This window comes from Candoia aspera, chromosome 2 (assembly GCF_035149785.1).
Source record: "Candoia aspera isolate rCanAsp1 chromosome 2, rCanAsp1.hap2, whole genome shotgun sequence".
NCBI lineage: Eukaryota > Metazoa > Chordata > Lepidosauria > Squamata > Boidae > Candoia > Candoia aspera.
In genome coordinates this window covers 10264565-10292384 of record NC_086154.1, presented here as the reverse complement: position 1 = coordinate 10292384, position 27820 = coordinate 10264565, and the positions used below count along the sequence as shown (strand labels likewise).

Below are 27820 nucleotides of genomic sequence, written 5' to 3'. Positions count from 1 at the left end.
CCAAACTGGCGCACAGGGCAGAAATGTGCAGTTCACACAAGCTCAAACACACAATTCTTGGCCTGAAAAGGGAGAAGCAGGTTACAGCTCAGTTTCTTTGCAGTCTTTATTTTTGATGGTGTGGGAGCAGGCAAGTACATATTCTTTTTTGAAGTTCAGGGTTTATTTTCCATCTGGGACATCCCGAAGAGAATTATATTCCATGGAAACCTTCAACCAAGGGATCTCCATATGGCCAAATTAAAAAAAAACACCTGTACAAGTTCTTTCTTGTTGTTGTATGTCCCAAGAAACCTGACTGAGTGCATGTAAGCCACACTCCTGAGCATCTAGGCCCCTTCAGGCCGAGCGTTTAGTAGTGCCAAGAAAAGTTGACGTCCTAAAATTTCCTGCTAAGGTAGCGCAAGCTTTTAGCAGACTTGTTCAGCATATTATTTACAGGTGGGGATATGTATATACATGGCCTATAGATTGTGTGTGTGTGTGTGTGTGTGTACAGGTAGCCCTCGTTTAGCGACCACAGTTCGGACTGGCAACTCGGCTATTAAGTGAAGCAGTTGTTAAGTGAAATGACTGCTTACAATCTTACTTCAGCTTTCCTTTGCTTTACAGACCCATGAAGGCCGTAAACACGAGGATTGGTTGTAAAGTTACTTTTTCATCACTGTTGTAAGTGTGAACAGTCACTAAATGAGGACTACCTGTGTGTCTGTGTGTGGGTGTGGGTGTGTATAGGTAGGCCTCTGCTTATGATGGTAATCAGGACCCGAATTTCCATTGCTAAGCAACGCGGTCGTAAAGTGTGATGTCACGTGACTGTGCCACTTAGCAACAGCAGTTCTGGTTGCCATTGTTAAACTGATCCTGCGCCATCATTAACTGCAACTTCACATGGCTGCCACTTGCGACCTCCTGCCAGCTTCCCCACGGACTTTGCTTGTTGGAAACTGGAAGTGAAGGTCGCAGCTGGTGATCATGTCACGGCGGGATGCCGCAACATTGTAATTGCGAGCCAGTCGCCAAGTGACCAGATTGTAATCACATGACTGCGGGGACGCTGCAACGGCCACAACTCTGAGGACTGGTCGTAATTACCCCTCATTCAGTGCCGTCATAAGTTTGAATGTTCCCTGAATGAGTGGTCATCAAGCAAGAACCACCTGTATGTCCTTCAAGTCAGTCGTGACTCCTAGCAAATGCCTGGAACAAGTCGATGAAGTTTTTTTGGCAATATTTTGGAAGTGGTATGCCCTTGCTGCCTCTTTCCTATGGCTGAGAAAGGGACCGGGCCAAAGTCACCCAGCCGGCTTTGTGCCTAAGGCAGGACTAGAACTCAGGGTCTCCCGGTTTCCAGCCTGGTGCCTCTCTGGCACTTTCTCTCTCCCGCCCACCCCCCTCCCACAGACCTCCAAATATAATACTGTCAGGTCAATAATTTGGTCATTTTTCACCTCCAAGTATTCCAGGAAACAGTGTCCCAAGAATATTAGGAATGCTAAGCTTGTGGCTGGGATATATATATAATGAAATTCCTTCACTATTGGTATTAAAATACACTGCATCCTCAACTTTACTACTCTAGGTTTTCAATATAATTTTTTTAAAAAGCACCTTTGGCTGCACAAGAAGGGTTAGATAATACCAGGGATCGCTAATTCTAGAATCCTGCTATCATTTTTGCAATGGAACCAGATTTTTTAACCTGGTTAAAGAATTTAACCATGGAGAATTACAAATGGAGCCTTCCAGGTAGGTCAGACAGCCCCAACGTTATTTCTCCAAAGTAGATTTTTTAACTGCCAATAATATATGACTTAATCCTGATGCTGCTCCAGCAATTAGGAAAACTTTTCTGCCTCTGGAGATTTTCTCCAACCATTTTATTTACTGCCCTGTGATCAGAGTGAGTTATGATTGTAGCTAATTTCTCATGATCAACACATTTGGCATGGCAGCCTTCCATTGCGTAGAACCTCTTGCATTTGAAGAGCTTTTACTCAAACTGCACATTTATAAGTTTTCACCCTTGTGTGGATTCTCTCGTGTTTAATGAGGTTCGACCGCCAGCTGAAACACTTCCCGCAATAAGCGCATTTGTACGGTTTCTCCCCCGTGTGGATCTGCTGATGCTGGAGGAGATCTGAGCCCCGTCCGAAACTTTTCCCACACTCGGAGCATTTATACGGCTTCCCTCTTTTAAGGATTCTCTGGTGCCTGAGAAGGTCTGAGCGGTGCCCAAAACTTTTCCCACAGTCTGAGCATTTGTAGGGTTTCTCCCCCGTGTGGGTGCGCTCATGCGCCAAAAGACCCGAGCTCTGGCTGAAACTTTTTCCACACACGGCACAAGTGTATGGTTTTTCCCCGGTGTGAATTCTCAGATGTCTCACGAGGGCTGTGCGCTCGCAGAAGCTTTTCCCACACTCAGTGCACCGGTATGGTTTCTCGCCTGTGTGGGTCCGTTCGTGGGCCAAAAGTCCTGAACTCTGGCTAAAACTTTTCCCACACTCAGTGCACCGGTACGGTTTCTCCCCCGTGTGGGTCCTCTCATGGGCCGAAAGGCCTGACCGCCGGTGGAAGTTCTTCCCGCAATCCAGGCATGTAAATGGCTTCTCACCAGTGTGGGATCTTTCATGCGCCACAAGGGCCGAACTCTGGCTGAAACATTTCCCGCACTCCCCACACTTGTAGGGTTTTTCCCCCGTGTGGATCCTCTCATGCGTGGTGAGGTGTGATTTCCGGCTGAAGCTCTTGCCACACTCTGTGCAGTCGTAAGGCTTCTCCCCTGTGTGAGTCCGCTCGTGCGCAATAAGATGCGACTTCCGGCTGAAGCTTTTACCACACTCGGCACAGCCATAGGGCTTCTCCCCTGTGTGGAGTCTCCGGTGTCTATACAGGCTGGAGCTCTGCTTAAAGGTTTTCCCACAGTCCATGCACATCTTCACAGCCCCACAGTTGTAGATCCTGGGCCCTTTCAAGCGCCAGTGGCCTTCATCATAAGCTGGAATGGGAGGACCCGTTCTCCTCCCCTCTTTAATATCCGAGGTCTGATGACTTCTAGAAGTTTCTCCCACGTCACGCAGATGAGAATTGCTCCAGGAGGCATCTCCTCCTGGAGATGCCCCATTGGGCCGAGAATCTTCTGGCTGAAGGGCCTCCTCTTCCTCATTCTCACTCTCCTGGGCATCACCTGCTCAGAAAAACAGAGTCTTGGCATAAGGAAGCTCTGGAGTTGCTAGAGGTTGAAGGGAAGGGCCTTCTGATAGCCTCCCTTTCTTTCATCTAGCCAGTTTTCACTGCTGGCAGAGGGAGTATTGACAGCAACCTCTTTCTTCTCCTTCCACCTCCACACCAGAACGTGTCAAAAAAGCATTAGTTGGCCAACTGGCACTGCAAGAGCTGCCATTTTATAATGAAAACATCTGGCCATGTAACCAGCAGACAGGGGAACCAATTAGAGCCTGGCTTTCAGGGTACACAGCCAGTGAGAGCTGTCCTAACAGTCAGGAAACCACGCTGAGACAAGGAATAGGTCTCTAGTGTTTTATTACTGCTACATTAGACAGAAAATCCTAACAAACTGAAGAAGCGTGGGAAAAACCCAGACAGATAAACCCCAAAAGTCAAGGCGGGTCTGTTCTGTGTCTCTTTGAATGGCTGCTCAACTCCTCAGTACTACGCATGCGTTTTCCTCCCTGGATAGGGGCCCCCTCCTGCTCACCATCAGTGCTCATGACAAGAGCCCAGGACTGGCAAAGAGATGAGCTCATCATTGCTCCAATAGCCTCACTGGCTGTACACCTCCACAGGAATCGTTTGATTGGTTCAGCTGCTGTTTAAATTTTAGGAAATCTTTATTTCTGAGTGGGTGGCCATGCAACAACAGCCCATCACACCTCCACCCTCTAAAGCAATGATCCCCAAACTTTTTTGATTGCACTCCTTTATTACTCAAACATTTTTGAGCCTGTCCCTCAAATTCTGTATGCATATATATATATATATATATATATATATATATATATATGCATGCGTGTGTGTATATATATATATATCCCCAACATATATTATATTTTGTATATTCTGTATATTAAGTATCAGTATAGTTTAATTCCTTATTTATTTTTAGATAATAAATAAATAAATAGAAATGGACATTCTAGGATCTTCTTCCTACATCCCAGAGGATCATCTTGTGTACCCCACTTTGAAGACCATTGCTTTAGAGATTTATTTATATTTCAAATTTCCACCACCGCCCATCTCCCCCGAAAAGGGGACTAGATTGTTTAGGAGTCCCTCTAGGCTGTGGGTACCCAGGACAATGCCCACCTGGTCCAGCCCTAGTGATGCCCCTGGGATGGGAGGATTTGCCAGTGAGGAATTCACCAAGAATTGACTAATGTGTTGATCAAGATAGCCAAAACCCTAGATAGTTTTGGGAATGGGAAGAGACAGATATGGAAGTTAAGCGATCATTGGCCACATCAACTCTAACTTAGAGGCAATAGGTCTTGAACGCGAATCCCTAGGGCCTGCTATGGGTGGCAAAGCAAAGCCCACATTTGGGATTAACCAAACGCCATCTCGCATTCATCTCCCAGTAATTCCCAGACAAAACAGTTTTATACCAAATTGCTACTATCAGTTACAAATCAAGATACAACAAGGAGCGTTGCCTTCTATGGTCAGAATAACTGATCATACTCAGTGATAACTGAAATTACCACATTTCTATATTACCTGTATTTTGAATCATTTATTCAGTTATGGACCCTAATAATAGTTAGATTTGATTTGAGATGATAGACTAAGTTTTGGTCTGATCTAAGCCTTTGGTCTGATAAGGCTCTTTCTACTTTTAGGTACAATTCTATCTAGATTGGCTTTCCCTGTCTTCTGCTCTACAGAAATGTTGGACAACCACTTCTATTATCCACAGCCAACATAGCCAATGTTCTTTGCATAAGACGAAAGCAATGTGGATACAGGTAGTGCTCACTTAAAGACCACAACTGGGACCAGAATTTCGGTTGCTAAGTGAAGTGGTCATTAATCAAATCCAACCAGAGTTTACAACCTTTTTTGCGGCGGTAGTTAAGCGAATTACATGGTTCCCCATTGATTTTGTTTGCTGGAAGCTGGCTGGGAAGGTTGAAAACGGCAATCATATGACCGCGGGGATGCTGAGATGGTCATAAGTCCGAGGACCGGTCATAAGTCAGTTTTTTCAGCACCGTCATAAGTCTGAACTGTTGCTAAACAAATGGTGATTAAGTGAGGACTACCTGTAATCCAATGAGGATTGCTTTGTACCCAATGGCACAGTGCTTTCAGTTTGGCCTAAAGAAATCTCCAACGTCTGCAATCTTACCAAGGGAGATGGGATTGTTATGGTTCTCCGGCTTAAAGGGCCGCTCCTGGTCAGGGTCCAAGTGGGCCTGCTTGGTGTCAGGAAGGTCTGTCCCAGTAGCCTATTGTAGTTGGACACACAAGTCAGTAAACAGCGGCAAGGAGTGGAAATGTTAATTCTAAAGAAAACTTCTCCAGTAGGAACAGGGACCTGCAGAGATGCCTCTGCCTTAACCATAGGTAAAGGTAAAGGTTTCCCTTGACGTAAAGTCCAGTCGTGTCCGACTCTAGGGGGCGGTGCTCATCTCCGTTTCAAAGCCTTGGAGCCGGCGTTGTCATAGACACTTCCGGGTCATGTGGCCAGTATGACTCACGGAACGCCGTTACCTTCCCGCCGAAGCGGTACCAATTAATCTACTCACATTTGCATGTTTTCGAACTGCTTGGTGTGCAGAAGCTGGGACGAGCAACGGGAGCTCACCCCGCCGCGCGGTTTCGAACCGCCGACCTTCCGATCGACAGCTCAGCGGTTTAACCCGCAGCGCCACCGCGTCCCTTAACCATAGTTCAACATATATTTGGAAACCAAACTGTAAAGTAGAGGCTCAACAGCTACAGCCCTACAGCGTGCTGAACCTGATCACCAAATTAACCGGTTATTCTGGATTTATACAATAAACAGGATGGTGAACTAAACCAAAGGGTTGAAGTCATGGAGCACGCTAAGACAGCCTTTCTCAACCTTTTTACCCTGGAGGAACTCTTGAAATAATTTTCAGGCTTCAGGGAAGCCCTGCATAAAAGTGATTGTATCTGCATAAATTGCATCTGCATAAAAATGATTGTACCTACAATTCATGTGACCAGTGAGTTGTAGATGTGTTTATTTTTTTCCCCCCAATCATGATTATATCTACAGCTCATGGTCTATTAGCGTGACCAGTAAGTTGTAGGGTTTCTTTTTCAATCACAATTATATCTATAGCTCACGGTACATTAGCATGACCAGTAAGTTGTAAATATGGTGGGGGTGGGGGTTTCCAATCACGATCTCTTACAGGACCCCTGTTGACAAAGGCTGCACTAAACTATCAAGATTAAAACTAACCAAGCTTAGGATGTTGTGAGATGAGGTTCTTGTCAGACCTTGTTAAGTAGGTCATGTGAACCCAACCATAACAGTTATTAAGCATGATGGCTCTGGGTCAGAGGCAGCCTAGCTTTGAATTCCCAACTATGTTAGTTGTTAGTTTATCTATTCCCGGTAGATCCAGAATTTTAACACAGCAGTGGGCTATGGATATTTGGATGCTTTTAGACTACATTTCCTATGTGACCATGTGGCCAATAATGGGTGGTAATGGGAAATTGCCACCTGACATCTGATATCTGGATACAATCTAAGGGCCACAGGCTTCCTGCCCCATTTTAATAGTGGAATTGGCAGAATCATATGCATGTGGAAGAGAAGTACCATAAGGGAATGAGCTACAAGATGGCAAATGCCAAGTTCAGACCTTGCCTTCACTAAACAAACAAACAAACAACAATTGTTAGGGATGAGAACTTTTGAATGGCCTCCAGTTTCTTCTAGTTCTAATGCTTTCCCTGTAAACATGGTAGAAAACTGGACCACCCTGTTTGGGGGCATCATATGGTGGAGATGAGATCTGGGGGGCCCCTGGGAGATGTGCTCCCCAGGCTGAAGATTGCCCTTCCCTGTCGTAGACACAGACATACTTCAGTATAGAAAATAATCTCAGCTCTGTTAGTCCCTGAAAAGAAACTCAAAATCTACAGCTGTCCAATAATTTTTTTAGGAGGAACCAGAATGATGCTAAATGAGCTACACGTTCTTGAGTTATCCAGAGCTCTGTCAGGTGAGAAAAATCAGAACACCATAAAAAAGTATCCTGCATTCAGCCCACAAACTGCTCCTGCCTTCTTGCCTGCCATTTACCTCCACATCAATCTGGAAGGATTTTAGCATTTCCAGCTTGGAAGGAACTGCAGATCTCATGGCTCAGATATCTAGCTTACTGCTTGAACTTCCTTGTTTCTTCCCTAACTCCTGTTCCTTTTGCAGGATGAAGAGAATTCAAAACTTTGCACAATTTTTTTTGCATGGCACCTTGGACCTTTATATTATGGAAAATGGTCCAGAGAAGACTTCTGCCAGTAGAATGCCAAAATGCTTCCAAATACGATTTCAAAGGCCGGATAATTGTGTGGAGAAAAAGGCAATTCTTCAGACAACCAATCTCCAGCCCACGTCATAGAGCACATAAAAGGTTTTGAGTTTGAAATGGGTTGTTCTGATCTTACTGGAAGTGTTCTAGGCATGAAATAGCCCTCTGTTCCAGCTTAGAACTCACTTCATCCGGTTGGAAAATGTTAGAACTCTTCCAGTATGGTGGGAACAATTATTCCAAGCTTGAAACCCTTCAAGCTTCCAATTCAAAATGTTTTGTGGAGCGTGGCCATGTTGGACTTTCCAAAAGACGTCCAGGATGTTGAAGTGCCCCAGTCTATAGACCAGGAAAAGTCTTACCCGTCGCTCCCATCTTTCCTTCTCTCGCTGCCTCAACAAAAAATCCTTTGCCAAGGCCACCACTTGGGCACAGATCTCTGATCCCCGCTTTTGAGCCCAGGTCTCCATATTGGAGGGAAAGAGTCACTGTTCTGGAACAAAAAATGTTGGAAAAAAAAAAGAATGATATACAGATATGTCTATAAAGCAATAGATACACACACATATTTTATTTGTTTGTTTGTTTGTTTGTTTGTTTATCAAACTTTATCATCGCCCATCTCCGCCACCTGGGGGGACTGTATATATATAAAGGTTGGTTAGTAGACAAACACATACATGCACATCCAAGTGGTTTAAACTGTTCGGTGTATCCTCAACAAATCTGCAAGGTTATTAAGTCATTAAGAAGTACTTCTCCTTTAAATAAGAAATGTATATGTAGGACAATGAGGGTGGGGGAAGTTTTTTTACTCTTTTGAAGTAAAGGGGAGAAGACTTGGCACTCTTGTGAAAGAGAGCCGGAATGCCTCTGCCTGTTGTTTTGGACACAGATACTAGACTTCTTATCAATCTAGAACCAGCTCTTCCCTTAATTTTGCTTGGGCTTCACAGCTAAGCAGTTGGTTAGGTGCTCTAGGCTAGACCAGGAAGTTGAAAAAAAAAAGTCCTGGAAGAAGGAATACATCCATGTATTTGCAGAAGTCAAGGGTAAACTAAGGGAGCCTTTACTTAAACCAAGCCACCATTCCCTTTAAAGGACCTGCAAGTGCAGCTGAACCTTACAAGCCAGGAATAGATGGGAGGTAAGAATTCCTTCCAATGGAGAAAGAGACCAACACAAGCAGAAACCCTCACACACTTCCAAGTAGCTTATACTGTTCAGTTTATTCTCACAACAAATTTGCAAGGTTATTAAGTTCACAAAAATGAGTTGCTAGATGAGATCAAGGGCATATCTAATCAAACATCCTATTTCTCACTGATTGCATTTGGGAACTCCTCAAACATGACCCTTGAGAGAAGTCAGCGTAGGATAGCAATAAAAAGACCAGATTTGAGAAACCAGAATTGAAGTCTTTACTTACCCATTCAGGTGGCTGGATGACTTGGGGACAGTTCCTCACTCAGACCAACCTACCTCGCTGGACAAGTGCTGCGACGATAAAATGAAGGAAGACCACCATGTCCACCCCTTGGAGCTCCTAGGGGAGAGGTAGAATGTAAATAAAGATCCTGCAGGGGGCATCTTGTCATTGTGAGTTACACCCACCAATTGCCAAGCCCTGTGGCAGTTTGCCTCCATTGGTGCCCAATAGCCTCACCACTTGTGGGAACGAGTTCCAAATTTAGCCACACGCTGACAGAATGGGGGTGTCCGCAGGTGGCCATGGTGCAATTGAAGTTCTGCCCGTTTTTATGCACATAGGCAGAGTTATGGTTGCACAGCTGCAGCCACCATCTTGACTCTTCGACCATGCATGCACTGAAAGCAACCCTGTGAGGGAATTATTTTAATTTTTTTTATAATAAAGTACAATAAAAATAATTATAATTATTTTTGTGCAACGTAGATTTTCCACCATTCAGCTTCATTAGATGGGCCAAGAATAGCAAAGGGAAGTCATTTACCCCCAAATCATTTGGGGAGTTCCATGGATGATGTAGCTATGCTGGCTAGGAATTCTGGGAGCTGTAGTTCTAACACGTCTGAGGGTGCCAGGCTGGGAAAGCAGAAAACTGGGTGTTGAACCAAATGGAGCTACAGTCTTTCCATCCAATAACTCCCTTGCTTTTTTTATTTCTGCAATAGGAAGGCAGGAAGGTTCACATGGTACACCAAGCTATAATGTCATTGTATAAACCCAGATAAATCTGGTTTATTCCTTAACAAGCTTAAACATGCCTTGGCTTAGCCTGATGTCCAAAATAAATCTTTCTGTTGCTGCTTTTGTAAAACAGGAATCAGAAACCCCTCCCAATCTACTGCAAATCACCAATAGCATGTTCTGTGACATGCCGAACCACTACAAGAATTTTTCCAATGTGCTACAAGAAGCTCAAAGGACTGAGTAGGGACAAGCCATCTGGAGAAATGTCTATCTATATCAGTGTTTCTCAACCTTGGCAACTTGAAGTTGTGTGGACTCCAACTCCCAGAATTCCCCAGCCAGTGTGCTGGGTGGGGAATTCTGGGAGTTGAAGTCTACACATCTTCAAGTTGCCAAGGTTGAGAAACACTGATCTATATGGTGGTTAAGAGGCAACACCATCTTGATGGCACATAATCAATCAATCAGTCAAAGTTGGTGATTCAACATGTCACGGGAAACCCAGCCATCATCTTAACTTGTGTGCAGCAGCCCATCACAGTAAACCATCCTATGTTTTATTTGTTTAACAGGTCATGGGAGCAGAACCGCTGCATTTTGTCAACTTGGGTTAAGGATTATACGAATTGTGTGAACCCAGCCAATATACCCTGTATGTTTTGTTAGGAGGAGCATTCAGCGTAATTTCCTTAAAAGGAACCGCAGGATGCGAAAAGGATTGCTAAGGGATCAAACCAGCCTGATGGCCCTTTATTTCACTGACTCCTCCTGGTCTGCGTTTAACGTTCAACCTGCCCCGGCGTTTTTAGTGCCAGGAGCTTTTAGCAACAGGAAGAAATTAGTTTCACCCCTTGATGGAGCGGCTGTTTTAAAAAAGCAGAAGGCGGGCCAGCAAGGAAGTTGGCAGTCCTCGATGGAACCGCACAGTGACTCAGGGACGATCTTGGTGAAAAGGTGCCACTGAATTCTTTGCGGGTCGTGGCCCGTCCTGCCCCTGTCCGTGTGCCCTTTGCACAGTGCTCCTTCCTTCCCCCAAGACAAAGATGCTCAGCTTTTCTCAAGCCACCCTCCTTCTCGCATCAGCTCACCTTTCTCAGCAGCCACGGAAAAGCAGCCACTGCAGCCTTTGGAATCCACAGCCTTTGCTGGCCACAGCTGTAATCGCAGCTGGCCAGAGGTTAGGGATTTAAAAAAGGGGGATCTGGGAGGAAGGGATCCCCACAAAGCATCCCATTTCCCAGCCAGTACAGGAAAACGCCGCCAGCAGCCTTTCGCTTCCTTCTCAAATAGCAAAGCCGCTCTGTGAAACCTCAGCTTGGTTGATTTAACCCTTGGGAGAGCTGGGCAAGCAAAGAGGACGCAAGACCTTTGTGTGTGTCGCCTATTCCGTCAGGCAGTGGCTGCTGTTCCGTTGCGGTCCTTGCCCCCCCAAACCACAGCAGGATGCAGGGCAGTGGAAGGTTTCTGGCTTGGGGAAAAGCCAGTGCAGTGGCCTCAGCCACAGAAACAATCTGGGTGGACTTGCGGCAGTCCATCCCTTTCAGTCTGGGAGGGAAGGTGCCAGACCAGGAGTGGGGAGACCCAGATTCTGGTCCCCGCTCCCACCCCTGTGTTCCCTCTCTCTTTTCCTCTGGATCTACAAGAGCCAGGGTGGGGAGATGGTGAAGATGCTGGATTAGGAGCCAGGAGGCCCAGGTTCTGGCCCTCCTTCAACCATGGAAGCTGCTTCTCCCAGCTCCTTCTTCCCAACCTACCTCACAGGGTTGTTGTTGTGGGGAAAGACAGAAAGGACAGTACATAGCTTTGAGCACCCAAGAAGGAAAGGTGGGAGTGAAATCTAACCAATAAAGTTGAAAAGAAGCCAGGGGCGTGGGAATCTCCTTGGGGCATTCTGGATATTGAAAATGTTCTGGCAAGACTGTCTGCCTGCTCCTCCATTTTCCTGCATGCCCTACACCACCTCCCAGGGAAAGCAGAACCTCTCTTCCCTTTTAAAAATCACAGCTGGTCCACAATGATTTTGAAGGCGCCAGGCCTCTAATCAATCACTGTCTTCTGCACTAGAGTTGTGGGAAACAGGTTTCTGGGCCTCCTGGTACATTTCTGGGTGATTTGCCGTAGATCCTAAGGGTTTCTGATGATTGAATATTTACCCATTACATAATGATTTTTAGTTTACTAAAGATGGGGGGAAAAGTGAGTTTAGTGGTTAAAGCCATGTTTCCCAACCTCAGCAACTTTAAGATCTGTAGACTTCAACTCCCATGGCTGTCTGGGGAATTCTGGGAGTTGAAGTCCACACATCTTAAAGTTGCTGAGGTTGAGAAACACTGGTTTAAAGGCACCAGGTTAGAATCCAGGAGACTGTGAGTTCTAGTCCTGTCTTTGGCACAAAACCAGCTGGGTGATTTTGGACCAGTTGCTTTCTCTTAATCCTAGGAAGAAAATTCTGGCAAGATCACTTCTGAAAATCTTGCCAATAAAGTTTGTGGACTTATCCATGATAGTTGCCAGAAGTCAAGACTGACTGTAAAACACATGCCCAAAGGGGGGTGGGGATGGATGGATGGATGGATGGAGAAATGTAAATGTTGGTAGAAAGTTAGTGAGTAATATGTGACTGGAATGTGTGATGAATGACTGTATATAAGAGTGCATTTGTGCCCACTTAATTCTATGGAAGTGAGAATTGGGTCTGTCAAAAGACACATCAACATAACTTGAATGGGGTACTTTAAAAGTACTTCAAAAGTATGTCTGAAAAGAGAAAAGAGAGTCAAGAATGGATGGATGCCATCAGAAAGAAAGAATGGATGAGTTTTGAATTGCAAAAGCAGACAAATTAACAAATTAATAGGTTGAGAGAAAAGTGAGATTTTTAAAGAATAAACTGATGAAGTGAAATATAACAAAGCTACCACAGGGCTGGGAAGACGAGGGTCAAAAGTTCTTGAACATCATCCGATTCTCACATTCCAAGTCAAAAGGATCACTGCTCCTTCGGTCCCAATCCAGAGAGAGAATTTAGAAGCTATAGTTGATGTCACCCATTGGCCCAAAGATGGATGTGCACTCGAAACCCAAGAGACACACATAAAAAGTGACATTTCCCTTGAATGCTTGGAACCAGCTGCCTGGTTTCCAAGCCATCATTCCTCCTATATTACAAATTCTATGGAGAGCTGGGAATGTAGCATCTCATGACATCAAACTGCCCTGTTGGCTGAAATGGGGAGATGGGGCAGTAAGTCCTGAGCAGAAATTGGAAGCCATTGTAAGAATACTTAATCATTGTCATTGCTTTCATTCCTGTAAGCAAATCCTTTCACTGTTCACTCCCTCTAAAAAGGGGTGGGTGGAAGAAATAGCTCCCCCCACAGGACCACAACTAGGAACTGTGTCACCTGGGGCAAACATGGATTCCATACCCATTTTGGCACCCCCCCCAGCACTCATTTTGGCACCCCACCAGCACTCATTTTGGCGCCCCCCCAGCACTCATTTTGGCACCCCACCAGTGCAGTGCCCAGGGCACATGCCCCGGTTGCCCCCCCTAGTTGCGGCCCTGTCCCCCCCTTCAGCATAATGCTTTGTGGGCCTACTCCTTCTCTGCCCAAGAGAAAGGGGACAAAGATCTCTTGCCAATTTTGATCCTCTTTCAAAGTAAAAAACCCAAACTGTCAGACTTCTCCTGGACTGGAAATGGTTAATTCCAAGAACAATTCTCTCAGAGCTCTAAGTGGTAAGATTAGTAGGAAGGCTAAATTCACAACATAAGTACTTCTCCTTTAAATGAGAAATAGGTCAAAGGGGAGGGTGGGGGGTCTTTTTCTCATAGTCTTTTGAAGTAAAGAGGAAAAGACTTGGCACTCTTGTGAGAGAGCCAGAATGCCCCTGCCAATTGTTTCGGACACAGCTACTAGACAGCTAAGCAGGCTTGTGCCTGGTTAGGTGCTCTAGGCTAGACCAGGAAGTTGGGGAAAAAAAGTCCTGGAAGAAGGAATACATCCAGGTATTTGCAGAAATCAAGGGTAAACTAAGGGAGGCTTTACTTAAACCAAGCCACCATTCCCTTTAAAGGACCTGCAAGTGCAGCTGAACCTTACAAGCCAGGAATAGGTGATAGATAAGAATTCTTTACAATGGAGAAAGAGAACAACACAAGCAGAAACCCTTTCAAGTAACTTGCAGTCCTCTAGCTGTAGCAACTGTAAGACGTCTGGACTTCAAATCCCAGCATGCTGGCTAGGGAATTCTGGGAGTTGAAGTCTAGATGTCTTAAAGTTGCCAAGCTTGAGAAACACTGCTGTAGATAACCCAGACCCAGTGTGAGTGGGGGGGGGGGCAAGGTAAAGAAAAACCCCTGTACATGCCTCAAACTCATGAGAGAAAAAAGGGAGTTAGCCACAGATGGGTGAACAGACCCTGAACACTGATAAAATTGCTTAGGTTAAGAATTTGTAGCTGATTGTGTGTAGGATGGCTGGCCAATAGAAATATGTGTTTGAGTAGAGATAGACCTTGAAACAAGGATGGGAAAGGATCTGCAAAAATCATCCCACAGACCCATAAATTTAATAGCTAGTTCAGGAATGTATGAGATAATGCTGAATGTCTGGGGAAACAGGAAGATTGTGAGCTGAGCCCTCGGAGGAGGGGGAGGACAGGTAGGGTATAAAAACTTTGAGCTAGCTTTGTTCTTGGTTCCTTCTTGCATGGAGGGACCCGCCTTTGCAAACGCGTGAATAAATCCTTTTCTCTGAATCATCGAACCGTGTGGATTGGAATTCTTTTGGGAGGTTTTCCCGCTGACACCGGTTTGAGACCTCCTGAAACCATCAAAAGTTGTTTTAAAATATATATACTAGCATGTGGCAGTAATAATGCTTTTTATCCTTTGTATGAAAACTGGAATATTAAAACATATCTTTGTTTTTATTAATATTTTGGAGGGTCTGCCAAAAAACCTCCAGGTACTGATATTTCCAGCCTCTTGTGGAAAAAAAGGATTTAGGAAGCTAGTTAAGAAACAGCCAGCAACTCATATTTCCTATCTGCACACACAAAAGAACAAGTGTCATGTTCATCGTTTCAATGTTCGGTTAACATCGTAACGTTTCTCATGTCAAACCTGTCAAACCTCTAATCCGTGTATTACATGCTTGCACGTTTGCGGGTATTTTCCATTTCTGCTGTGTTCTTTATCTTGCTACTTCGGAATGTATGTTTGGGTTAGTGACTCCTTTCAAGGTTGTGAGCTGAGCCCTCAGAGGAGGGGGAGGACAGGTAGGGTGTAACGCTTGCTAGCACCTGGGGGGGGGTTGCTAACGAGCATTGGGGGCGGGACCGGTTCGGACGCAAGGCTTTTAAGTTTGTATTTGGCGCGCTTTTGCTCATTCTCAGCTTTCTCGGTATTTGCATACTATTCCTTTAATAAATCAGTTATCTTTAAGCCCGGGCTTGTGAGACTGAGTATTTGGGATTAGGCAACCATTACATAAAGCTGAGAACTTGACCACAACAAGTTGGAGTGAAGAACACTTTTGCACCATGTGGTTTTGTGTTGACACTTTAAAAAATATAGCTAAATATTTATTTTATTTCATTATCTTAGAAAATATAGCCAAGTAAATCAGGACCCCGTATTTAATGATATTTTCTTTTCAGAGAAGCTTTAATGGAGGACTTTGTATGGACAAGTATAATGAAACGTGGGACTCATTTATACAAATTACAGTAGGTTAAAAAAATGATAGTTATATAAATGTTTTAGAAAGAAATATATATGAACTTGAATTTTATATATATATATAAATCCGTTCAATCGTGTTTGCTTCTTGGAGACTGCCTGGACAAATCCCTGCAGTTTTCTTGGCAAAGTTTTTTAGAAGTGGTTTGCCATTGCCTCCTTCCTAGGGCTGAGAGAGAGTGACTGGCCCAAGTCAACCAGCTGGCTTTGTGCCTAAGGCCGGACTAGAACTCAAGGTCTCCCAGTTTCTAGCCTGGTGCCTTAAACACTACACCAAACTGGCTCTCAATGTATACCTTAGATAAGTATATTTCTCTCTTGGATTTTATTTATTTATTGTGTTTTATCATAATTGTTTTATGTGATTTTAATGTTTATGTTTTATGTGGGATTTTATTATAAACCGCCCAGAGTCCCTCTTCTGGAGGATATGGGCGGTGGCTAAATTTGAGTAATAAATAATAAATAAATAAATATATAGAATTGTAACAGTTAACTGCTATAACGATATCATATATTTTGTTCTTTTTTTCCCCATTTTTCGGCTGTACATTTTTCACTTCTTTTAAAGCACTTTTTATGTGCTTTTGTTTTTGAGAATGTAAGTAAATATAATGCAAATGCAAATGCATTATAATTATTTTTGTGTCTTGTTTATATTTATTTATTTTTCAAATTTATTTATATTTCAAATTTAGTCGCCCCTCCCCCGTCTCACTCAAAGCGCGACTCTGGGCAGTTTACAGTCAAACAAGAATAAATAGTCATTAAAATACAGTAAAAACAATGTTCTTAAATAAAAAAATATATAATATACAGATATTTAAAAAGTTCTTAATTCACGGGAGCATCTTCAGGGTGCTAACCACCCGTAGAGTTGGTTGGTTCCTGTTCTTTTTCTGTTATTATTTTAAATACAATGATGATAGATAGATAGATAGATAGATAGATAGATAGATAGATAGATAGATAGATAGATAGATTAGATAGATAGATAGATAGATAGATAGATAGATAGATAGATAGATAGATAGATAGATTAGATAGATAGATAGATTAGATAGATTAGATAGATAGATAGCCTGGATGAAGATCATACAAGGTCACATTCCACCCTAAATGGAATGTTGCAAGAAAGGAAGTTTAAATGCTTTGAAACACCTCTGTGCATGCATCATTTGGGGCTGAACAGTGAATCCAGTCCTGTTATGCTGGAGGACAGTTCCCATCATCCTTGGTTACAGGCCTTTTTGGCTGGAAGTTGGAATCCACAATACTTTGTGGATTCGCTTGGAGAGGGGTGGCACAGAAATGTGAGAAACAAACAAACAAACAACTATTTTTAGCTATTGTTTATTTATTTAAGGTAGGCTGCTAGATAGGCCTGCCTTCAGCCCATGCAAGAGAGCGGCTCTGGCTGGGGAGCATGGGCAGTGAAGTCCAACTTGCCGCCTTAAAGGCGGTCACCTAATTGAACTACGTTCTTCCCCTCGTGTCGTTTGTCTCAGAGATTCAAGGGGTTAAAATGACAGAGCGCAGCCTCCTAGATGGAGTCAGATTTTTTTATTTCCCCCCAAAGCTGCGAGCCAATTCCTCTTCCTGTCCCTCCTCCTGGGTGGCTGGGTTGGAAGAAGAAAACCACCTTTTGCTGCCCCTGCTTTTTTTTGCATTTTCTATTGCAGATTTCCAGGACTGCCACACAGCTGGGGAAGTGAGTCAAGGAAAAGGATGGAGAATTTGGGGGGGAAGGCAGATGGGGGGAGCGTGAGGCCCCTACAGGCAGCAGCACAAAAGAAGAGGGCATTGGGGGGTGGGGTGCTGCAGAGTCAAAGAGGGAGGCTGGGAAGCTGATGGGATCCACCTCCTCCCTCCCTGCCCCCCCCCCGCTTCTTTTTGGGTAGAAAGATGCAAGAAAAATGCTAAAGGGTCAAAGTGAGAGAGAGCCCAAGGAAGCAGCAAAAAGGGAAAACTTGATTTTAAAAAATGGTGGTGCGGCTTTTTTATATAAGCCAAACCACAAAGCCTGCTGCAGTTAATAATCCTCTGTGTAATGCACTCAGCGTTTCAAAGCACGGGGAGCGTTTTTAAAAACCGGCACACTTCTTTCCATAGCTTTCCCCAACCTGGTTTCCTCCAGTTGGACTTCAGCTCCCATAATCCCTAGAGAGCAGCACAGGGAAAGACTCATTTTAGGCTAAGGGTTGCAGAGCAGAAGGCTGCTTTCCTTATCTAAATGAGATCTCTTGTCCAGCTAACTCACTTCTCTCTACACCAGTGTTTCTCAATCTTGGCAACTTTAAGATGTGTGGACTTCAACTCCCAGAATTCCCTAGCCAACATGGCTGGCTGGGGAATTCTGGGAGTTGAAGTCCACGCGCCTTAAAGTTGCCAAGGTTGAGAAACAGGGCTCTACATCTTCTCAACCTGGTACTTTCCAAGCATGCTGGGTTAGTGCTCCCATCTTCCCCAACCAGCATGGTTAGTGCTGAGAATTGTAGTCCAGCTCTTTGGGATGGCACACCAGTTGTTGATGGTTTTGGGGACAAGCATTCACCAAGGTGAGTCTCCTGTTGCAGAGTGAACAGAAGTCCAGCCTACAGTTTCAGCCCATCTAAAGTATCTGAGAAGAACTGAGCCAATGTATCTTTAGGAGGACCACAGATGATGCTCTGAGGAAGCCATGTAGCTGTGTTGTAATCACAACAGTGGAGCCACAAAGGGACCTATTTTGCAAAGTTAAGCAACTATGGATTTTAGTTTCACCTGGGTTTTTTTGCTTCACTTTCTTTGCCTTATTTTTAGTCCTCTGGCAAGAACAGGCTCGTTCTCCAGCACCTCCTGGGTGCCCTGCCTGTGCTCATGTAGGCCCCACCCATCACTGGTTTGGGCTGGGCCCTCAATTAGTACATAATTTCCTGTTGAAGTTCCCCTGAGAAAATGTTACCTTGGACAAGAAAAAAAGTTCTTCACTTCTCTAATGGCCTGGTAGAACATGGTTGAGAAATTGTGTGTTATCGTGGTTATTAACCCTGGTTCTGTATATATTTTTCTCCCAGAGGGGCAGCCAAAACTTTAAAAAATGGAGGAACAAGACCTGGCAGGACCCACACAGTCTGAGAGGAGATTGGAAGAGGTAGGAAGAGGCCATGATGTCACCTGCGTTGAGAGCAGCGTGAAGCTTGTGGCTAAGGCAACTCCACCACTTATGAAACAGGAGCTAGCAGAAGGGCTCCGACAGGGCTGGGAAGGCCAGTGGTCAGATTTCTCGAGTGCCCCGCCATCTCCCCATCCAAGATGGAAGAATCGGATATCCAGATCAGGGCCTAGCAGTCAAGAATGCCCATCCTCCTTGGAAGTGGCTGAGGGTTATCGGCGGCCTAGAAAAGAATTTGCTGCTCAAGCTGGGACAGGTTTCTGTGGCAAAGCCTACAAGGCCTCTGCAAGCCTGAACTTTCCTGTGAAAGTGAAGGAGGAGATTCTGGATGAGGACAGCCTTGATTCGGAGAGGCAGTGCCAACGGTTCAGGCGGTTCTGCTACCACCAGGCCGAGGGCCCTCAGGAGGCTGCCAGCCAACTCCGGGAGCTCTGCCACCAGTGGCTGAAGCCGGAGCGACACACCAAGCAGCAGATCCTGGAGATGGTGGTCCTGGAGCAGTTCCTGGCCATCCTGCCCCCGGAGATGCAGAGCTGGGTCCGGGAAAGCAGTCCTGAGACCTGTCCTGAGGCAGTGGCCCTGGCTGAGGACTTTTTAGCAAGGCAACCCGAGGGACCCCAGGCGAGCTCTCCAGAGAGAGACCAAGGACATGAAGGCTGCCGGTCTCCTTGGAATGTTTGTGTGGGAACTGGATTGTGCTCTCCAATATGATTTGTAGGGTGGGAAGGGAATGGGGAGATGACGCATCGAGTCCTGGGCTCAGATTCTGGCTTATCTAATGTCAAGACACCGAGGATTGGGAAAGACTTTTAGAAATCTGTTGCTAGCCAGAGCAGGCAGCGTTGGACAATTGGGCTGATATAATATAAAGCAAGAACTTAGAATAGCCTTTCCCTACCCTGGGTCCTTGTAGGACACTCCCAGAATTGTTGCCAGTTGCAATGTTTGATGCAACAGAAAACTTGTTAAACCCATGGGGAATACCGGTAGTTGTTGTATTTTAACTGGAAGTAATTGTGAATAAATCAACCCCATGTAGATTTTGTCCTATTCCCACCAATTTTCTGTAGCGCAGCCCTTGTGCATGCCTGAAAATGGGTTCTTGGCTAAAAGAAGGTTGCGTGCCACTTTAGTCTAGACCAGGGTTTCTCAACCTTAACAACTTTAAGACGTGTGGACTTCAACTCCCAGAATTCCCCAGCCAGCATAGCTGGCTGGGGAATTCTGGGAGTTGAAGTCCACACGTCTTAAAGTTGCTAAGGTTGAGAAGCCCTGGTCCAGATGCTCTGGGTATCTCTATAATTGAACGGAGCTGCAGTTCCCAGCAGCCAGAAGGACCCAGGCAAGGAAAGGGGTTCATGGTCCAAGAACATTTCCTGGTAAGAGGAAAGAGGGCTAGAATAGAGAGAGCAACTATCTGCCCCAGTGCTAGGCAACTTGTAGTAGAACAAGTACATTCATAGAATTCTAGGGTTGGAAGGAACCCTGGAGAACCTCTACTCTAAGATAGGAATCTTCACACCATCCCAGACAAATAGTTGCCCAACTTTTGTCTGAAAAACTCCAGTGATGGAGCCTCCATGACTCCAGAAGGCAGGTTGATCCACAGCTCCATAGCAATCATGGACAGCAAATTCCTCATTTTGAATGTGGATCTTCTGGAAAGCTTCCACCACTGGTTATTGTCCTACCCTCAGAAGGTACAGAGAATAAATCCATACCCTCTTTCCCTCTGACTGCACCTCAAGTGTTAGAAGACTGCTGTTGTGTTTCCCTTTAGCCTCTCCATCTTTAGGCTAAATAGAATGTTGAACTTGTTCGTTTAGCCTCCAAGCCCCTCACCATCTCGGTTACTCTTCTCTGCCCCTTTTTTCACTTCCTCCACATCCTTATGTTGTTGTAATCCTGGACACAGGACTGATCTTTCATAGTCATCTCTGATTGGCTTGGGCATGGGGTGAAACCCTTCCAAGGAGAGAGGACCCGGTTTTCTTTGAAGTGGATTATTTTATTGGCGGTTGGGAGGGAAAATATGGGGCCTGCCAAACTATACTGAATCACAGCTCCCATCATCTCTGACCATTGGCTGTGCTGGCTAAGACTGATGGGTGTTGTCAGGGTCAGCCTCGCTCCGAATAAGACACGGACTCACTTAATAGGGATTAAGGATTTCCGGTTTATTGGAACGGAATGCTTGACAGAATGAAAAATGGGAATGGAGGCGTGGTGGCATGGTGTCCTGTTTATACCCCCTTGCCGGACCCCGTGCTCCTCCACCCTCCATTGTCCCCATTCCCCTGACCGGACGGGAGATTTAGATGTTGATGGGATTTGTGATGGTTGTTTGGGCGTTTTCCCGGCTGCCGTCTTTGTCCTATTGGTGCAGGTGCGTCCTCCGGGGCACAAGGCGTGAGTCCTTCTGTGTCATCGATGCTTATCTGAATTACCTTGTGATGTCCTTCTATTAAGCTGTAGATCAGTTCATGGGTGTGGTTGCTTGGGTGATTAGTTGAGCATTGATTTGATTGTATCCTTCCTCTCTTTCCTGATGATCATGATCCACGTTGTGAGGCTCTTGTGTGCCTTGCAACGGGGTCATGACAGGTGTGGGCATCCCAGTGATGGTTTTGTCATTCTGCAATGGAACGATGCAGTGATGCAGTGCAAGTAGAGGTCAGAAACGATGTTGGGACTGCATCTGATGCCCTGAAAGTTTCCCTTCTTGGTCTTACTCTACAAGGCGGGTGCTGTCAGGACTGCTTAAATGAAAAATGCGACATTTTCACCAGAAACTCTGGCCTTCACCTTGACCAGGTCCTGTTTGTATCTTCATTTGATATCCTTACTTCGCTTTCAGATGCCAGGGCCTTTGGGAAACGTGCCCGCTAACTGCCCAGTCTCAGAGCAGCTGCTGTCTGATGGGCCAGTGAAGGCGCAACCAGCCAGTGGTGGCAAGACAACGAGGGATAAGGAAACCTCCTTGTTGGGTACGTCTTAGCTCCCAAAGGCACCACCATATCTCTAATCCTAATAGGAACCTTAGTGTTCCTAGGGCCTTTTGCTACATGTCTAAGACTCTTGACCAGGCAGGTTCCTGTGTGGGTAATATAGAAGGGGCTGTATTATCTGTGATGAAAAAGAAGTGGAGAAAATGATGTTTCCCAAGATCCTGGGAAATCAGTGAAAGATGTGGCTGAATCTTGACATCTTGCCCAAAGTGGAAGAATGATGAAACGTGGTCACAGCCTGCCAGCCCTTTGAAGTAAGCCAGGTTCCAGACTCCACAGGGAGTCTTTACTAAGATAGGCTAGACTTTCCCCCTCCTCTTATATTGTTTCTCAACCTTAGCCACTTTCAGATGTGTGGACTTCAACTCCCAGAATTCCCCAACCAGCATGGCTGGGGAATTCTGGGAGTTGAAGTCCATACATCTTCAAGTTGCCATATTTGAGGAACACTGCTCTAGTGAATCAGTCAGATTAACCTTGTTTCTCACACTTTCTTTGTTTCCCAAGCTTAAGTGTGTTTTTGCAACCATCATCTGTGCCGAGTTACTCCAAGGTCATCGTGGTTCTCTACACCGCCACTGAAATGGAACTCCTCCAAAGATACAAATGTTTGTGTCCGTGTGTGTGTGTACCTTTGAGTCAGTCTTGAGACTAGTCCCTGAGATTTCCTTGGCAAGATTTCAGAAGTGGTTTGCCATTGCATCCTTCCTAGGGCTGAGAGAGCGGGGCTGGCCCAAGGTCACCCAGCTGGCTTTGTGCCCACGGCAGGACTAGAACTCAGGGTCTCCCAGTTTCTAGCCTGGTGCCTTCACCACTACACCAAACTGGCTCTCAAAATTTAAAATTTTTTAAATTAAAATTTTACTCTGACCTGTATTTTAAACCTGAGAATCCTTTTGCAAAGGCATGGAGGATTTTGAAGCTAAATTTGGCCTTCCAAAATTAGATTCCCCTTCCACCAAAAATTATTACTCCTTTTACTATAGATGAAATCAAAGACGTGATTTTGACTTTCTGTGATGGGAACGCCCCAGGACGGGGTGAATTTCCTCTTTCGCCTTTAATGAAACACTTTTTTCCCTAAACCTGATGAATTACACAATCGAATGTTTGCATTTGGCATCTTTTCTTCTTCATTTAATGAAGCGTCAATCACAATTATACCCAAACTTTTTAAAGATGGATTCTCTGTGCTAAGATGGGCTGTGATTCACAAGTCTCTGTTGATCCCTGCAGGTTGCGATGAAACGAAGGCCAAAGTAGATGGAATCGTTCAGCTGGAAACACCCTTGGCCAAAGGAAAGCTCTCCCCATTTGGTGACAGGAAAGAGGCTGAGCCTGGGAATCAGCCGGAACGACAGAGCTTCCAGGAAGACCACCCCGAGAAGGCCCCGCTTTGCCGAGAAAGCGACAGAAGCGTTGTGAAAGAAGACCAAGTCCAGAACAAGAGGAAATGCACAGAGTGTGGACATCTCTGCGAGGTTGATGACCTTCCTGCCAATCAGAAAATGGACCCTGAAGAATTTTACATCTGCCCCCAATGCGGGAAGACCTTCAAGAACGGGGCGCCCCTTGCGTCCAGCCAGGGAACTGCGACTGGAGCCAAACCCCACCCGTGCTCGGAGTGCAGCAAGAGCTTTGGCACGAAGGCGGCCCTCCTGAAGCACAGAGCTACCCACACGGGGGAGAAGCCCTACGTGTGCTCCGAATGCGGGAAGTGCTTCACCACCAGCTCCAACCTCATCTACCACAACATCGTCCACACAGGGGAGAAGCCGCACAAGTGCGCCGACTGCGGCAAAGGCTTCCACTGGAAGTCGTCCCTGATCACCCACGAGAGAACCCACACGGGGGAGAAGCCCTACGCGTGTCCTGAGTGCGGGAAAAGCTTTGGGAACAGCTCCCAGCTGCTGAGGCACAAGAGGGTGCACACGGGGGAGAAGCCGTACCATTGCTCCGATTGCGGCCGGAGCTTCAACCAGATAGCCTCCCTCATTGCGCACAAGCGGATCCACACGGGGGAGAAGCCGTACGAGTGCTCCGAGTGCGGGAAGGGTTTTGGCACACGGACGAACCTGATGATGCACCGGCGGGTGCACACGGGGGAGAGGCCGTACAAGTGCTCCTACTGCGGGCAGAGCTTCAGCCAGAGGACGCACCTCATCATCCATGAGAGGACCCACACAGGGGAGAAGCCATATGAGTGCTCCGAGTGCGGGAAGAGCTTCAACGCCAAAGCGCCCCTGATCACACACAAGAGGATCCACACAGGGGAGAACCTCTACCAGTGCTTCCAGTGCGGGAAACGCTTCAGCACCAGCTCTAACCTCCTGAACCACAACATCATCCACACGGGGGAGAAGCCCCATAAGTGCTCGGACTGCGGCAAATGCTTCAATCGGAAGTCATCCCTCATTACCCACCAGAGGACCCACACCGGGGAGAAACCCTATGCCTGCTTTGAGTGCGGGAAGTGTTTCATTTCGAGCTCGGATCTCACCAAACATAAAAAAGTTCACAGGGGGAAGCGGGCTGGCTGTCCCGAAAATTTAGCGTATAGCCCAGTGCTGGCAGATTCGGAGAGCGTACATCCAGGACACCCTCCTTGTTAAAGCCTGATGTTTGGCCTCAGTCCTATAATAAGTGGGTCCTGGAGGCAATTCGGTCAAAGTATCATGGTTGACAGATCTCCATCCATCTAACCAGGGATTAACTCTCTGCAGTATTCGCTTTGCTATTTCTTTCTCCACTTGGGAGAAAACATGGGGTGGGTCTACTGAAAGCCTTTTATCCCCTGCGATATTCAGCCTCCCAGTTTGCTGACGTTCTCCTGCTTTTTTCAAAAGGGGGGAATAGATGGGGGAGGGGTCACAAACGTTCTTTCCCACCCATTTCTTTCTTCTTCAGAAATGTGCCGAATGGGGAGAAGATTCACTGCAGTTAGGAAGAAGCTGAGAAGGCCACTTATGATGCAATGTGATTCATTGCTTGCCACGTAGGTTGCCCCTCATCCCCAAGGCATTTTTCCCTAAAGCAAAACAACCATGGAATTTTTATCTCCTGCCCCAGGTTTTTCTCTCCATCTTCTGTGCTTTTAGTGTTTTTTAATTATCTGGGGGGAAAAAGAACGGTGGGGAGGTGCAGACTGCGTGAAAGGGGAGCCACAAGCAGGGGATAGTTTAAAAGCATATTTTTCCCCCATGTCGTGGAAATGAGCACTATAAAGAACTGCAAGTGATAAGAGGGTTTAAAGCCACCTTCCCTAACCTGGAGTCCTCCAGATGTGGTGGACTCCAGATCTCATAATAATTCAGCCAGCAGAGTTGCTGGTTTAGAACACCGTTGGTCTTAAAGATGGACAACCACTTAAGAGATGGCCCTGGAAATATTTTTCTCATGATGGGGCAGATCTATATTTCAGGGGGCAGGTTTACCACCATTATGACGAATTTCAGGGCTGGAATTTAAACGTTTCTTCTTGTCTCTGCTTCACCTGCATCGGAAAACTCACCTGGGCCTCAAAATGCAATGTCGCTGCTGCCTCTTGGAAGAAAGGTGGGGAATGAATCCTGCATAGAAAATGTAGAGCAGTGGATTTGAGCTGGGCAAATTGTTCCAGTTTCACAGCTGTGTGATGTGAAAGGTCCCCTGTGCAAGCACCAGGTCATGTCTGACCCTTGGGGGGGACGCCGTTTTCGCGATGTTTTCTTGGCAGACTATATCGGGGTGGTTTGCTAAATGAACAGGCGTTCTGCAATTTGGAAGGAATGTGGCGAGTACGGGCTGAAGCCTTCCTGGAGCTTTTGAAGCGTATCTTCGTCTAAAGCAGTGTTTCTCAACCTTGGCAGCTTGCAGATGTGTGGACTTCAACTCCCAGAATTCCCCAGCCAGCCCATGCAAACAACCAAGCTCAGAGAGCACCAAGGACTCCACAGATTAGTGTTTCTCAGTCTTGGCAAGGGAACTCTGGGAGTTGAAGTCCACACATCTGAAAGCTGCCAAGGTTAGGCAACATTGTCTAAAGGCTTTTGGATGCTTGCTCAATCTTCAGTGCCACCATTTGGGATGCAGCAAAAATGCATTTTGTGTGGACAGTGAAAACAGACCCCTTCCCCCATAATCACATCTGGCATGCTTTTTGATACGGCTCTTTTATACATGTATTCTTTTTGGGTCAAGGCTCTGGTCTGAGTTTGTGGTTTGGGAATTGCTAGGACAGTTCCATACATGTATTAGCTGTAGATTCTAAATGAAATCTTTGCAAACATTTCATGTTCCATTTATTGTCTCTCTTTGGATACACTTTTGGCCAGTTTTCATAATGGGTCTGTCAGCTTCTTTTCTTTTCTTTTCTTTTCTTTTCCTTTCCTTTCCTTCTTTTACTTTTGGACCACTTTTAACACTGGCGCGCTTTTCTCTTCCTTTTAAAGCCGTTTTCTTCCATCGTTCTTGATCGTTCTTTTTTATAACCTATTACGTCTCTTGAAATTTGTGACTTTCTTAGTATGCAAAAAGGGAATACAACTTATGTTTTGTGATGTACTTATTAAACAATGCCTTGTGGATTTTTGTCATTCCTGGAACTCTTGGACTATTAACTAAACAAAGGCAGAAAACCTGAAAAATCTATACATAGATAATGCGGAGAACTGGAGATTAAACGCAATTCAAAATCCCTGCAGACAGAACATTAGTGTGTCAGAAGTTGTAACAGAAGCTTTGGGTATCTGAAAAGCAGTTATAAAAGAAAGGAGTTATTTTCTGCTGCCAGAGAGGTCAGGACTTGAATCATTTAATTGGAATTGCAAAATTTTTGCCTCAATATTAAGAGTAATATGGTAGTATGCAGTAAAGGAAGCATTTAAGGCAAAAGATCTCAAATAGACACATTTGAAAAGGTGAGGTTGCACGATGGAGGCTCATTTGAAATGACACAGTTCCTCTCATAAAATGGCTCCCAAAGGGGACATAACCACTTGCAAAACACCCGTTTGCCGGCATGTTACCTGCCATGCTTTCTAGCTGGCTCCTTTAGGATGCTCAGTCCTATTCCTGCTTAATCAACTCATGGATTACTCCATGGTTTAGTGAGTTGTTTGAATTGCAGTAATGGGTGGGTTAGTAGTTTATGCAAACAGCCAATGTAAGAAGCACAGGAGATCCATGACACAATTTCCCAATGTAGACAATCCCCCCCCAAAAAGGATGGGTTTCTGGTGTGTGGTCAAAAAAGTCAAGATAGGATCCTAAATGTCAATAGCATTGGGTGCAATCAAAGCCCCACCTGTTTTATGTGTGCTCCATGCATCTAAAAGGCAGAACTTTCATTACACTGTGGTGGCCACCATCTTGACATTTTTGACCACACTTTGTGGACACCCCTGATGAGAAGACGCCATGTCTCTTAAAACACGTAGGGAACTGAAGGGGAGATGAAACATAATTCCTGGACCCTCGGACTGAAAAGCCTTCCACTGCAGCTTTGGCTGGGCTTTCTCAACACGGCTAAACTAAAACCTGGTTGACCAGTTCATGTATCTTGGGGTTAACCCAACCCAGCCTGGTGGGGTAATTGCACAATCCATGGGAACTGGGTTCATGTGTCCTGCAAACATAATTGGTATTATTTATAATTTTGTTGAACTTTAAGTTGTTTTTACTGTGAACAGCCCAGGGTCTCCCATGTGGGGGAGGTGAGCGGTGATAAAAATATGATAAATAAATAAACATTCACACCACATGTAGAAGCTAGGTGATGTGGTGGTTAAGGCAAGGATCAGAGAGATCAAGGCAGAAGTCAAACCTCAGCCATGCAGACTGTCTCTTCGCCCAGCCTTCTTTACAAGGAAAAACCGCAGGAAGGAACAGGCTGGATGGGTTTGGCACATGCTTGCCTACGCTTGAGTGTCAGTTGGCTGGATTTTCCATCTTGGGCACTGATTTCCATGCACTTTTTCACTTGTTTTTTTTTACATTGGGAGCCACCCCATATTGATCTGGAGTTGGGCGCTGCCGAAATCAAATGACAGAAGTGCATAAGGTCCAGCAGGAAGGGCCTGTCAGGTCCAGTCTGCTAAAGGGTTCCACTGGGCTGGACCCAGCAGGTGGGCCTTTCTGCAGTGGCCCTGCCCTGTGGAACATCATCCCGCTCCCAAGGGAGATTAGCCCCAACCCTATTCACATTTAGGAAATCTCTTA

At 45.6% G+C, this 27820-nt stretch overlaps 2 protein-coding genes across 5 annotated transcripts; one reads left to right on the top strand and one right to left on the bottom strand.

Annotated features, from left to right (window-relative positions):
• Positions 1-1602: 1602 nt before the first annotated feature.
• Positions 1603-10981, bottom strand: LOC134492126 (zinc finger protein OZF-like). 2 transcript variants are annotated; one of them, XM_063296292.1, is made up of 5 exons: positions 10800-10981; positions 8968-9084; positions 7901-8031; positions 5372-5471; positions 1603-3187 (listed from the first exon to the last, which is right to left on the bottom strand). In XM_063296292.1, the coding sequence occupies exons 3-5, from the start codon at positions 8006-8008 to the stop codon at positions 1998-2000; spliced, it is 1398 nt and encodes a 465-aa protein (XP_063152362.1). In that variant the 5' UTR covers positions 8009-8031; positions 8968-9084; positions 10800-10981; the 3' UTR covers positions 1603-1997. The 2 variants fall into 2 exon arrangements, with proteins under 2 accessions (XP_063152362.1, XP_063152363.1); XM_063296293.1 differs by having other exon boundaries at positions 9021-9084.
• A 6106-nt stretch (positions 10982-17087) lies between these two features.
• On the top strand, positions 17088-24749 carry LOC134492069 (zinc finger protein OZF-like). Of its 3 annotated transcripts, none has more exons than XM_063296191.1 (4): positions 17088-17171; positions 18517-19289; positions 21472-21601; positions 22859-24749. In XM_063296191.1, exons 2-4 carry the CDS (start codon positions 18540-18542, stop codon positions 24232-24234), a joined length of 2256 nt encoding a protein of 751 aa, XP_063152261.1. In that variant the 5' UTR covers positions 17088-17171; positions 18517-18539; the 3' UTR covers positions 24235-24749. The 3 variants fall into 3 exon arrangements, with proteins under 3 accessions (XP_063152261.1, XP_063152264.1, XP_063152262.1); XM_063296194.1 differs by having other exon boundaries at positions 18517-18593; positions 22859-24748; XM_063296192.1 differs by lacking the exons at positions 17088-17171; positions 18517-19289 and adding an exon at positions 19845-20314 and having other exon boundaries at positions 22859-24748.
• The last annotated feature ends 3071 nt before the right edge of the window (positions 24750-27820 follow it).